The sequence below is a fragment of the Lichenostomus cassidix genome, chromosome 7 (genome assembly GCF_008360975.1).
Source record: "Lichenostomus cassidix isolate B80296 chromosome 7, HeHo_3.0, whole genome shotgun sequence".
NCBI classification, from domain to species: domain Eukaryota; kingdom Metazoa; phylum Chordata; class Aves; order Passeriformes; family Meliphagidae; genus Lichenostomus; species Lichenostomus cassidix.
In genome coordinates this window covers 17,341,449-17,353,730 of record NC_139488.1, presented here as the reverse complement: position 1 = coordinate 17,353,730, position 12,282 = coordinate 17,341,449, and the positions used below count along the sequence as shown (strand labels likewise).

Here is a 12,282-nt window from a genome sequence, read left to right as displayed (position 1 = left end):
GAGCATATCTCCTCTGGCGCCTACCTTAGTACTGCAGTAACCAGAACCACTCCATTCCCCTGGAATTACATAACTCCAGTTGTTTCCACTGCACTGTGGAGGAGTTTGTCTGATCCTCTGAGAACTATTAACTGCAGAGGGGCAAAAAGGAGGACTTTCAGCTCTTTAAAAAACTTCACATAAAAGTGATTATCACTCTGAATGGATTCTCTTAGATTTTAATCTGTAGCTCCAGGACCACCTCTGTTCCCGGGTGAAAATACCCCTTTACTAAGATGAGACAGTTTGTGGGGAAATGGCAGTGCTAATGCCTGAGTAAGGGCCTGACCTCATTTTGCAATAATGGCATTCTGTAATTGCATATGCAGACTGTGTCGCCATCTCCTGCCAAAGGCCTTGAGCCTTCTACCTGCAGAAAAGCACTTTTTTTCTGGACTGCCTGTTCTAATTAGATGTGTGTGTATATAGAATAGTACAGATAGTAAATACTTTAGGGAACACCAAGGGATCTCAGACTTGGTTGGAACACCTCCAAACCAGAAGGGATGGCAGCTACATTGCTATAGCCATGGTTCTGTGGCTGGCTCTGACATCTCCACCTCACTTGACCTGTTTACACCTCCTGAGCCAGAAGAGCCAGTACATCCACTGGCCCCAGAGCACTGTGCCTCAGGCTCTTTATGCCTGGTTTTGTGTAAAAGCCATTACAGGAGGCAGGAGCTCTCCCGTAAGCACTTCCCATAGAGAGAAGTTCAACCCAGGCTTGTCATTTAAAAATAGTTCTGCACCACTCTATACCACATTTTGGCACTCCCAAGGCCAAGAGTGAATTTTATAGCAGCTTAAACTGATCTATATCTAGGTTGCTGCAGGTCTGCCGTCTTTACCTTAGTCTGCTCATTGCCTTATCTTCAGAAGAATGTTATCTCCAGAACAGGAGTTTACTAGTAGCACCCAAAAGTTTTAAATAATATGTTTATACTGCAAGAGTGTAGTGCCAGGAATCTGAGTTTTGATCATTTTCTTTAGGAGAGGAATGTGAAGTCAGTTAATGTATTCTTGATGCCTCATGTTTTTTAAGGAGTCAGTATTATGTCTCATGTTCCTCAACTCACCAGAAAGGGAAACATTTCTCCTTTTTTAGTATTTTAAGCCTTTCTTTAGTTGGTGCTCTACCTAAAAGTTCACTCTGCTTTTTCTCCAGGCCTTACTTCAAGTATATCTTTTGTATTTTTATGGTTCTTCACTAGCTCTTCTGCGTGCTTCTGTGGTGTTTTTACTGCCTCTCTCAACCCATAGTGTTCAGAGCAACCTGTATTCAAATTCCACCCACATAATTCATTCAAATCCTACTGTGGACCTGGCAGTTTTTAGCTTTTTGCATGTGTCATCAGGTCAAGCAAAGAAGAAAAGCCTACTGTTAAACCTCAGTTGCTGCCGCCTACTTGCGTTAAGCTTAAAACTGTCATATCCACACATAATTGCCAGATATTAAATTGTGAAGACAAGACCACTCAGCCAGCTAACTCTCAGATAAATTCTCTTCTCTTTTACATGAGTATAAGCCCAAGGTAAATCTATGATGTTACTCTGCCATTTTCAGGGGAAAAGCAGAACCCAGATTTCCTCACAGGAATCATGTCCTGCCGTTTGTTTTTCTGTCTATTTGTTCTGCTGCATGATGTTCTGTCACAAGCAGATGGAGATTCCTTTGAGTATTGCTGGGAGCCACCCTTACTGATATTTCTGAAACATCTTAGTTCTTTGGAAAATGGTTTTCTTTTATGTTTGCTGAAGTTTATGAATAAAAATACCTGGGTAGTTGCCACTGGTGGTGCCATTTGCTATTGGAGGAGGTGGGTCCCTCTGAGTCTTGTGTAAGCACAATGATGAAACTGAAAACAGCCTCTGGCATTGTGTCTGCATTCTCACCACAGAGCTCTGAGCCCGACAGCTGATGTGCTGCTGACAACTTTATTCCTGTAACTGGCAGCCAAAAGTAGAAGTTTGATCTAGTGGCATCTCTTCAGCTGAAACAGCTTCCTTTAAATCTTTTCTGTTTTGTGATGTTTCTGTTATTATTTATATTAAATGATGCATCTTAAAACATGCAGGAGCTGTCAGGCAGCGTCTGAGCCAGGAGCTCCCTGAGTGCCAGAAACAGCGAGGCCTGGTTTCCTAAACATTTGTGTTTCATGGCTGCCTGAGCTCTGCTCAGAGCTCTCCTCGTGGCTGGGGCATGTGTCGTTTCTTCATGGCTGGGGAATTCTGTGTGAATAGGCTTTTGTCATAACATAGGAACTTGCACTACAGCCTTTTTCCTGAAGGAGACAGGAGGGCACTTACACAATCTTTCTCTTGTCCACAGCCATCTATTTTCACAGAAAATTGTTAGCAGCTTTCTCGCGTTTGAAAACTCAGGGTTCTTTTTTCAAATTTAATAAAATTATCCAGAGAAGAAGGGAAAAACAGACAGATGGTGTTAAACCACATTAGCCTAGTCTTTTTTAGCAACTCAGGCTAAAAAGGAAAAAGACTGAGTAAATTTTCTCCTGCTACACTTTCCTATATATTGGTCTCTTCACTGCTGTAGTGACAGAACTGTGGTGTTGGCAGTAATATGGGTACATCATTGCAGAGCATTGCTGAGCTTTATCTGCTGCTGCCTTTGTGAGTGCCTGCTCTTTCTTCCCCTTCCCCATCTCCTGATCGCCATGGATGTCTTATTTGGAGGAGGCTGTGAGAAGTGGGGGGACAGGGACACCTAGCTAGGGAAGAGAATAACCATATGTGGCAAAGCCACAGCTATGGGTAAAGAGAGGAGTTTGTGAACAGACCCATTCGGTTTGTGCAACATGTGGGCAAACAGTACTGAACGTGTCAGAAACAGGTAGGTTCTTGCTCTTTGTGTTTGCACTGTATTTGTGCTCTTTACTCTGCCATTTATTGCAGGAAGCCTTAAAATCCAGCTTGGAAAATATTATTTACACTTTTGTCAATAAGTAGACAAAATAACAAAATTACTGGTCTTAGTAGTGTAAGTCTTTAGTAGGAGGCTTTGTCTTCGGTAGCAAACAAGACATGGTTTTAGAGAAGTATTGAAGGTCTTTTACTTACCTCACTGCAAGAAGCTGATGGAAAGTGGTTGCAAGCTGTTTCCACCATGATGTTGCTCAGATGTACATTCTAGTTTGGCGTAATATGCCATGACAGCAAACGGTCTGCATCTCTCCTCCACTGGTGAGTTGGCAGTAGATGTAAGTTGTATGTGTGCCTTTAGAAGACTCATCTGTGTAATAACTGAAGATGTATTTGGTACAGAGGAACAAAACTTCCAAAGTTTTTTAAATAGTGTAGTTTTAGTTTGGCAGGTGGGGAACATTTTGAGAGCTGCAAGTACATGAAACATAAAAAGATGGCAGTAGACAGCAAACACAATTAGTTTGTGATCTGGAATGACCCTCTTTTTAGGTGAAGGCAAGCACCTAAAGCTGTCAGTAGTAATAGTTCCTATAAACGCTGTGTGATTTAGCAGATACAGGACAACCTACAACCTGCAGCACAGTACATGGCAATATGCACCATTTAAGTGACACTGCTTTTATAGCTGTATATTTAGAAAAAATTAAAAGCCCTTTCCTAGAATTCTGTCTTGGCAGGGAAAAAAGAGACAGGAAAGTGAGGAAAGTATTGAGCATGACTCTTTTCAGGGACAGGCAACAGCTCATACTCTTGACCACTGACTGATTTCTGCTTTTTTCAAACCTCAGCTGCATAATTCTACACTCTGACTGCCATAATAGAATTTTGTATTCATAGACGAAGGGAAGATGCAATTATTTGGGAACTTTATCAGTGCCATTTCTCAAATCATCAGACATCCTGAACAAAGATTACTTTCCGTGGCACCTCTTCCATATAACATTACCCAGCATGTCTCAGAAGTAACACCTGTAGAGGGAGCAGAAGTCAGAAAAAGCTCTGAAAGTGCTGACCTGCCATGGCAGCGTAAGACAATGCCATGGTGCTGACCACTGATGCTTCTTTTTGTCAAGTCTCTTCACCCTTCAGGTGTAAAAAGAGGATTAGAGAATTTGTGCATATTTGTTTTCAGGTTTTGTGGAGATGAACAAAAGGGAATTCACACTCTGATCCATATGCAAAAAAAAAGGGCAAACATTCTTTAATTTTTGGAACATAAAGATTATGCAAAAAGTGTATGACTAAAGCCCTTAGTAGTTTTCAATGGCATATATGAATATTTATAATATTTAGCAACCTGGGTTTGGAATGGATTAGAAGATAATGTGCTGGCCTTCTGCCACAATTCCAGACTGTAAAACTTGAAAGGGTATTGTTGTGTATACATAGCATGCTGCTAGTAGCCATTACTTGATATATTATGCAGTTGGTTCTATTTCAGAAAGATCCAAATTTAGGTTTGTATGGCTTTTTGATAGTGGTATTACTTAGCACTGTGAGTAAACAGAGGTTAATCTTTGCAGGCATTGACTAGAGGTAATCCTCTATTGGAAGAAAAATTGTAAGGCGCAGGCAATTAAACTTCCATCTGAACATTTTTTTGTACATGGCTTTAGTTTTCTTGCATCAAAAGAAGAGAACAATCCAACTTACCTACAAGATTCAGGAAGGGAAATTCAGTTTTGTTTCATATGTTGTTTTTCTGTTCACACCTTACTAAGAGGAACTGTTATGAGCTTAGACATTAGGAAACAGTAGAATAGCACTTGGGAAAAAAGGAAGTGAAAGGAGCTCTTCGAGGATACATAATGCTTCCCAGTCTCCCCATTGGCTTGTGATGCTGGTTTTGGGCCACAGTTTCTCCATTTATTCAGCCTTAACACCCATTCCTCTTTCGTTTGTATTTCATAATTGCCAGGATACTTCTGAATGCATAGATTAAACCACATTATCCTCAGGAAAATGCAAAGGAACCCCTTAAAATGAAGACTTTCAGCCAATTGAAGGAAGCTGGGAAGTTCAGCCTTTAACCAGAAGTCAGACAAATCCATTGCCACTTACATTTTCCTTGCCCAGAAGAGTCCATATAATGGGAAATTTGGAAATAGCAAAAACTTTTTAGAAACCTTCACTGCATGCACATAATTTGTCTTTCAGTAAGTACAGCATTGCAGTATTTATTCTGAATGCTATGCTTTTTTTGAGAACAAATTTCCCACAAAAGAAAAAAGAGTAAAATTATTCCAAAGAACACACTTTTTTGGATAAATCTAAGTTTTCACATATGAAGCTTAATAATAATAGCTCCAAAGATTATTATGAAATGAGGCTTCAAAACCTAAACATTTACTGGTATGAAATATTAGTGTCTGTGTATTAACAAGTAATCTAGAAAGCACATTAAGCAAAACACACTATCTTCCTAAAAATGAAGTGTCCTTAGCAAAGCTTCCCTTGAAGCTAGACAGTCTTGAATCTTCATTGTGTTGGCTGGTTCAGTTCAACTTTATGACCTCTCCTTGAAACAGTTATTGTAGATGAGTACTTTTTGAATTGGTATAAATCAAAAGAGCAGCATCACATAACAGAACCAAATATGAAGCCATAGAGGTATGAAACAGTCGTGTTTATATGCTTGTGTTATTCTGATTTACACTTGATAGCGCTAGACCCAAAAACCAGCACTGTAACATACGGTGTATTCTGTCTCAGTCCAGTTATCTTGAGTATTTAAGAGGTTCCATTGAGGTCAATGGGGTTTATTCACATGCTTAATGCCAAGCACCTGTGAGAATGTTCGCAAGGTAAGTGCCTTAGAAAATCTGCCTAGTAGTAATGGCTTGAAGAGGGATGAAAACTAACCTAGGATGAAATTTACTTGAATTATGCATGTAAATACATATGACTTCAGGAACAACATAAACACATCCATATCCAGATTCCCTAGATCTTTGGGAAAGCATGTTTTAGAATTAACATATTTTAGATTGGTTTTAGAATAGCTACATTTCATTTGATAATACATGCTGTAATCCACAAACATTTAGTACATGATATATCAATAATGTTTCTTACGCCAACCACCAACCCATTTCTGTATGCTTGACAGTACATTAAAATGTCTGAGATTATGCAGTGTGTGCGTGAGGAATGTTTTATGTTGGTGCTTCCCACTTCTGAAATGACAGATTTCACAAATGTATTTTATTTGTAACATATTTTATTTGTAACATTTTCAGTTAAGATTATAATTGTGTGTAAATTTAGAGGAGCATATGTCCTAGGCTTTACTGTTCACTAGTAAGAGATATATCATTCCATTTTGTGAGAGCTTATGACTAACTAGCTTGTTTATCTGACACAAAATTTACATAATACATGAAGCAGCCTGGTGAGAATGTGCTGTGTTAGAAGATGTGTTGGAACACAGGCATTAGAGTCTGATAGGAAATAGCATTTCCCTCCTCTACTTTTTCTTAACCTAAGCAACAGAAACTGAAACAAATGTGCTTATAATAGTGATTGAATCAAAGAGTCTAGATAACTGCTGAAGTTTTGGTTTGTTTGACATTATGTAGAACAACTAATTCTGCCCCCACACTGGTGAGTGTATTACCTGTGTGGTGCTAATCACAGAAACCAGTTAAAATTTTACAGTCTAGAACTAAATCTGAAATGTTTTGCTTTATGATTTACCATAATTTCTGTTCTCAAAAACTATGGTAAAATAACATTTGGTTAATCAGAGTAAAGTGTATTGATTGAAACTGAATTGAGTGAAATGATGCCTTTTTCACTGAAGAGGAAGCAGAGCCAAGAAGGCCTGAAGTGACTTCTGCTTTTTTTTTTGTAGATTGTCAGCAGAAGGGTCCACCAAAAGTGAATCCACTTTTCATGTTTTGTTAGATACACTTGTGCAAAGTAGCACTAACAGGTCTGTTTAATGAAACTTGGCTGCAGGGCCACAGTACTAGCAGTGGCCTTCTCACCTGTGAATTGAGGATTCTGCCAGTGGCATGAGTGAGCACACACCCTCACATGCTCATTTACAATGTCATTTTCCAGCAGGTCTGCATTTTAAACTCAAGTTTATATAAAAGGTGAAAGCTCTGTAATTGCTGAATATATTCTAGAAATGGTCTTGCTGCTAGGAAATGATGGTCTTTAAATTGTGTTTGTACTCCATGGTGTTCCTTTCACTTTTTAATATGGTAAGATGTTATCAAAGAAATGCACATCGAAGGGGCTGATTTTCAGGGTTTTTTAGGGCCTTTTACAGCATTCAAGCAAGGGAAAGAGTTCTCTGAGCGCATGTAAATTATACTCATGCTTATTTAAAGCCTGTGTAAATGCAAATCACACCCTACATATGAAAGTATCAGCATTAAAATTATATTTTCATTCATATGACTGCTTTTATTGGCATATGTCTTCACACTCAGGCACAGTTAGGTGCTTTGTTTAAATGATGATGAAATACAGTGCTTGTTCTCTGATTGCATCCCATCTTTTCCTTCCAGCGCATGATTGCCAACACTGTCAGGACAGTGAAATTCTGCCGAAGCCAATCTTTCAGTAAGTGTATTACAACATCTGCATAGTCAGCATTATCATCAGTAGCTACAATAATTACAACTAATTCTGTGTGTACCAGAATTGAAAAGCCTGCTTTCCAGTGATTCTTCTGTGTTTGGATCCTGTGATGTTTCTCAGGGTGAAATATCCTTCAGGAAGCTCTAATAAACCCCTTCTCCGCCATCTCTTTTCCAAGCATGTGAAAGAGCTAAATATCTATGAGGTCTCTACCCATCTGTCAAATTAGAGCCACTTGAAATTAGCCACTGGCTTCAGAAGTGGTTGAAATAAGTCTAGCAGGCAGCAGCACAGATACTTGCTTGGATAAATGCTGTTTTAGTATTAAACCAGTCTGTAGACATGACCTTTATAAATGACATAACTGCATAAGGTGATGAATTTAAAACCTGCTTGTCAGTGTAATTACCAGAACTTGCTGGAGGCCATGTAACACGATAGAGCTGTATGGTCAAACAGGCTTCTGGGTGGGTTTCATCCCATGGAGGTGCACTGTCAGTCCCAGTCACATGGGCATTTCCTCAGTGCTTCATCCATTTTGACTCACAGCACCCTGCCTCTTTCTCAAACAGAATAAATAATATAAAGCTCTATTTTTATAAAAATAATGTCTTTGCATTTGGGTCAAAGCTTAAATGCAGAAGATCAAATTATGGGAGATTCTTTGTAGATGATTTTTCTTTTCTTCCACAAACCACATTTTTCTGGCTTTATGTCTTTAATTTTGATGTGTTAGGCATTAGTGACACCTCCACATATTTGGAAGTGGAAGCAGATTTTCATTATACATGATACAACAAAATGTCACTATATAGATCTACTGGATCTAAATTCCATGCATTTTGTGTGTATGTGTATTTATGTATTGTACATGCCTCAGTATTGTTTTTAGTTTAATTTAAGTTACTTAACATATATTACATTACATTGTAAGCTGTTAACCCGTGAGGCTGAAGACTCTCAGATTTTAACTGAATAGTATTCCATAACTGTTGCTGGAGCAGGGATAATGTGGTTATGTTAAATAATGTAAACAGGTAGTAAATTCTGAGGCTTGAGTTGGGCAGCCACTAAGCACTACATTGTTACAAATATTTAATACTGAGCTAGAAGTGAGACTATTGCATGAAAGAAGGCTTAAATCAATTATATAATTTTGAATCTGTGAAAGTTGCTGGTTCAAAAGCAAATGAGCAGCTTTAAATCGTACTTGTTAGCTATATAATTTATAGCTATGACTGGTAAGGTGATGTGTAAAACTGTAACCAAGGGCCATCAATTTTAGTAAATGTAGCCAAGTATGTCCAAGAGAAAAGTTAATTTGTGGGGGTAGTAACCAGAAAGATGTCAGATATGGAGGAAAGGTTTCAAAGAGAGCAATTTCCAAATATTTTCTTTTTAACTCACCAGGATGTAGTCTTTCCTGTGACAGCTTGTAAGGAGTTGTGCATTTTGTTCAGGCATTTGTCCATTTACGTGTATCAATCCTACATCATTTCTCTTTCACCAGATCCTGATGCAGCCCTAGCTAATAAAAACCATCAGGATGTTCGGAGCTATGTGCGGCAATTAAATGTGATTGACAACCAGAGAACTTTATCACAGATGTCTCACCGACTGGAACCGCGTCGAGCATAAACATTTGAAGCAATGATGAGAAATGATCTTTTATCCTCTCAAGGTCACTTGTTAAGAACTTCACTTTCTCTGCTACTGCACTGCCACTACAAAAATAAGCAAAAATATATTCTAAGGTATTAGGCAACGCACAATGTACCAGCCTGCTGGAGAATTTTGGCTGAGGAAGAATTTATGCCCTTTAGGTGTACGGGTGGCTATGTTGTGAGCTGTTAATTCATCATAAAGTGTAATAAGTGATATCTCATATGGATTAAAAAAAAGGCAAAAGATAAAATAGAATAGTTAGTGGGAAATGCACAAAAACCTTATAACAATTCTAAGGTAGGTAGTGGGGTTTTCTCCCTAATTAAGAATCTGTATTCTATGATTTACACTCCAGATCAGGACCAAAACTGATCATCAGTTTAGCTTGCTCAGCTACTGTTGACCTCAGTAGAAGATGTATCTAAGCATCTGATGAAATAATGTAGATTCAAGAGCGGTCCGATGTATAATTCCATTCAGAGAAAACTAGCAAATATTTCCATTGTAAATACAATGGAAATTTTATTAATGGATATTAATTGTATGAATACTAAGAAAAATTCCTAATCTTAATCATATTGCCTACTACTACAAGCAGTGGCCATTTCAGAAAACTGACAGGACTGAAAATATTTTTGAACTATAAATAGATCAATCAGTGTTTATATTTTACTTCTTTTTTTAAATTACCAATTAAGTTTTTACAAAATTCTGTTTAAAAAGTAGGGTTGTCAAAATCAATAGCATTAAAGGTAGCAAAGGACTGGTTCAAAAAGAGCACAATATGCACAAATGGATTTCAAGAGAATATTTTCCTGGACATTAAAACCTTAAACTTCAGCTATAATTCATTGTGGCTGGTTAACACATATTTTCTGGTCTTAAATATTTACAGATATTTTAATTTTTAGCCAATTGTTTGCACTTTCAATAGACTGTAAATAAATGTCAATTCATTATGTTCTATAATATTTATTTATGTAATAGTTGTTGTGCCAAAATAATTCTGTTTTATTTATTTTGTTTAGCATGTTATGAGAGTGCAGCTTTTGTCTTTACACTTTGTGTGCATTTACATGTAGGAGTTGTATGATCTATCTTTTCTGTAAATAACATACTGTACCTTATTAAATATAATAGCTGGAAAGGTTTAGTCACTGGCCTTATTTGCATTTTTAGCTTCATTCCTGCATAAATACCAATGCTACTAATTGGCTGATATATCAGTCTTGGCTTGTCATTTGCAGAGCCTCAAACCCGCAGCTGGCCTTCATGCATTGTGAGATGGACAATGAGTTTAAAGCCAGTCAGATCCATCCCTGCCAGGGGATGATGGTCTGGCAGTGATGTAACACCATGGTCTTATTAGCTGGTTTGCTTCTAAGGAGAAAACATTTAAATTGAAAAGGTTGAAATCAAGAAGGGATATATTCTTAATTTTAGCTATCTGACTAATTTGTCCTCTCAGTCATTAATGTGAGCACTACAAGTTACCTTATCTTGGGCAGGGTTTTACCTCAGGTTGGCAAACTTGAGATCTTGGCTAATACGGCACTTGAGAGATACCTGGCTTTGGTCACCATAGGGAGGTCTCTCCAGGCCTGCAGCCATGAGGGGAGAGCTGATCTGGCCTGTGCTCTTTTCCCTCCTGAATAGTGCTCAGGATGGCTGACTAGTGCTGGGCAAACCCAGATGGAGGCCAAGTGCATGCCAAGGGAATGACGATGTTCAAATGGCAAAAGTCTTTCCTATTGCATTCATGCTGGTTCTGCGCTGTGAGGCTGGATGTCATAAAACTGATTAAACCTGAAATTAGAAATTGCAACTATCTCATAACTAAGCTTCAGAGATGACCTCATTGATACAGTCTACATTTTGCTTTGGATGCAGAGTATATTTTTTTTGGCATTGAGCAGGACTGTGTAGAGTCAGTATACACATAAAGTTTTTTTTTTATCTATAAAAAGAATTATTTCCTTTTAGTCAAAACATAAATTCTGCAAAACCTGAGAGTCACCAGGGAAATGCTGACACATAGAAACACAATCTGCTTGGTACCTGCATTCTGCAAAGGAAAGAATTACACAGTTAAGAAATACTCTGCAGCATGATGAAATAATTTATTTTAACTTGGCTGTCTGACTAGAAGTTCGAGATGATTCAGAGGAAAACCAGCTAATAACATAGAGACAAATTTGTGTCTTATTTCAAGTGAGAAATACTTATTTCCATTTATACTGTTCGATGAATATACTTCATATGGCTTTTTCAGATACAGAATCTTCCCAGCAGCAAAGTATGCAGTAGAATAAACTACAGGGACCCAATTCAAAAGGCATTTTTATCTTTATAATCAATTTGTAGCATTTCTAAGTTCACAATTTTATGTGTTCCAGATTTGTTCCTATTGTTTGGACTTTCATTTATTTCTGTGTTAGCTGGTTTGTAAAGCTGCCAAGTTTCAACTTGGCTCCGTGCATAGGCTGATTCTTCATCCATTTAGTATGTTTTTATCCCCTTGGTTTATTCTTTTTTCCTTTAGAACTTCTAGCTGTTTTACTTATTTGTTGCCAACAGTCTCTATCGTGTAGTTATATCCCAGTGATACAAGGAGAAGTTTTATGGCACCTCCGGATCAACAAATGAATGCAGTTTACCTACTCAATGAAACTGGTATCTGACATTTTTTAATTTTCCAATAAAGGGTGCTGTATAAATAACAAGTGTTGCTATCTCTGTATCTAACTCATTCAAGTGGCTCAGATAGTTGCTATGGTGCCAATCACTGTCTACATACCTAGAGATTAGATGAATAAAACTACCTTCTGGCTCTGGGATCTGTCCTGGGCTTCCCTTGCTCCCTGTGTTGACTTTACAACAGGAAGGCAGCTGTCAATATATTGCTTTTGCTGTATGAAGTCTAAGCGACTGTTGCAGTAGTGTGGGGAATGAATAGAAACTCAAAAAACACTGAAATGTCAAAAGATCCATCCTGACTTCACCCTGTGCTCACAGCTGTGAGTCACAACTTGTTCCTGCTTC

General features: G+C 38.1%; 1 protein-coding gene across 2 annotated transcripts in view; it reads left to right on the top strand.

Moving 5' to 3' along the window:
- The window catches only part of RAPGEF4 (Rap guanine nucleotide exchange factor 4), a 152,741-nt gene extending 140,778 nt beyond the window's left edge, over positions 1–11,963 (top strand). For both annotated transcript variants that reach the window (XM_085066444.1, XM_085066443.1), the window contains 2 exons: positions 7,503–7,557; positions 9,086–11,963. In XM_085066444.1, the coding sequence (XP_084922570.1) occupies positions 7,503–7,557; positions 9,086–9,213 (183 nt within the window). In that variant the 3' untranslated portion in view covers positions 9,214–11,963. The remainder of the gene's footprint in view (positions 1–7,502; positions 7,558–9,085) is intronic.
- The last annotated feature ends 319 nt before the right edge of the window (positions 11,964–12,282 follow it).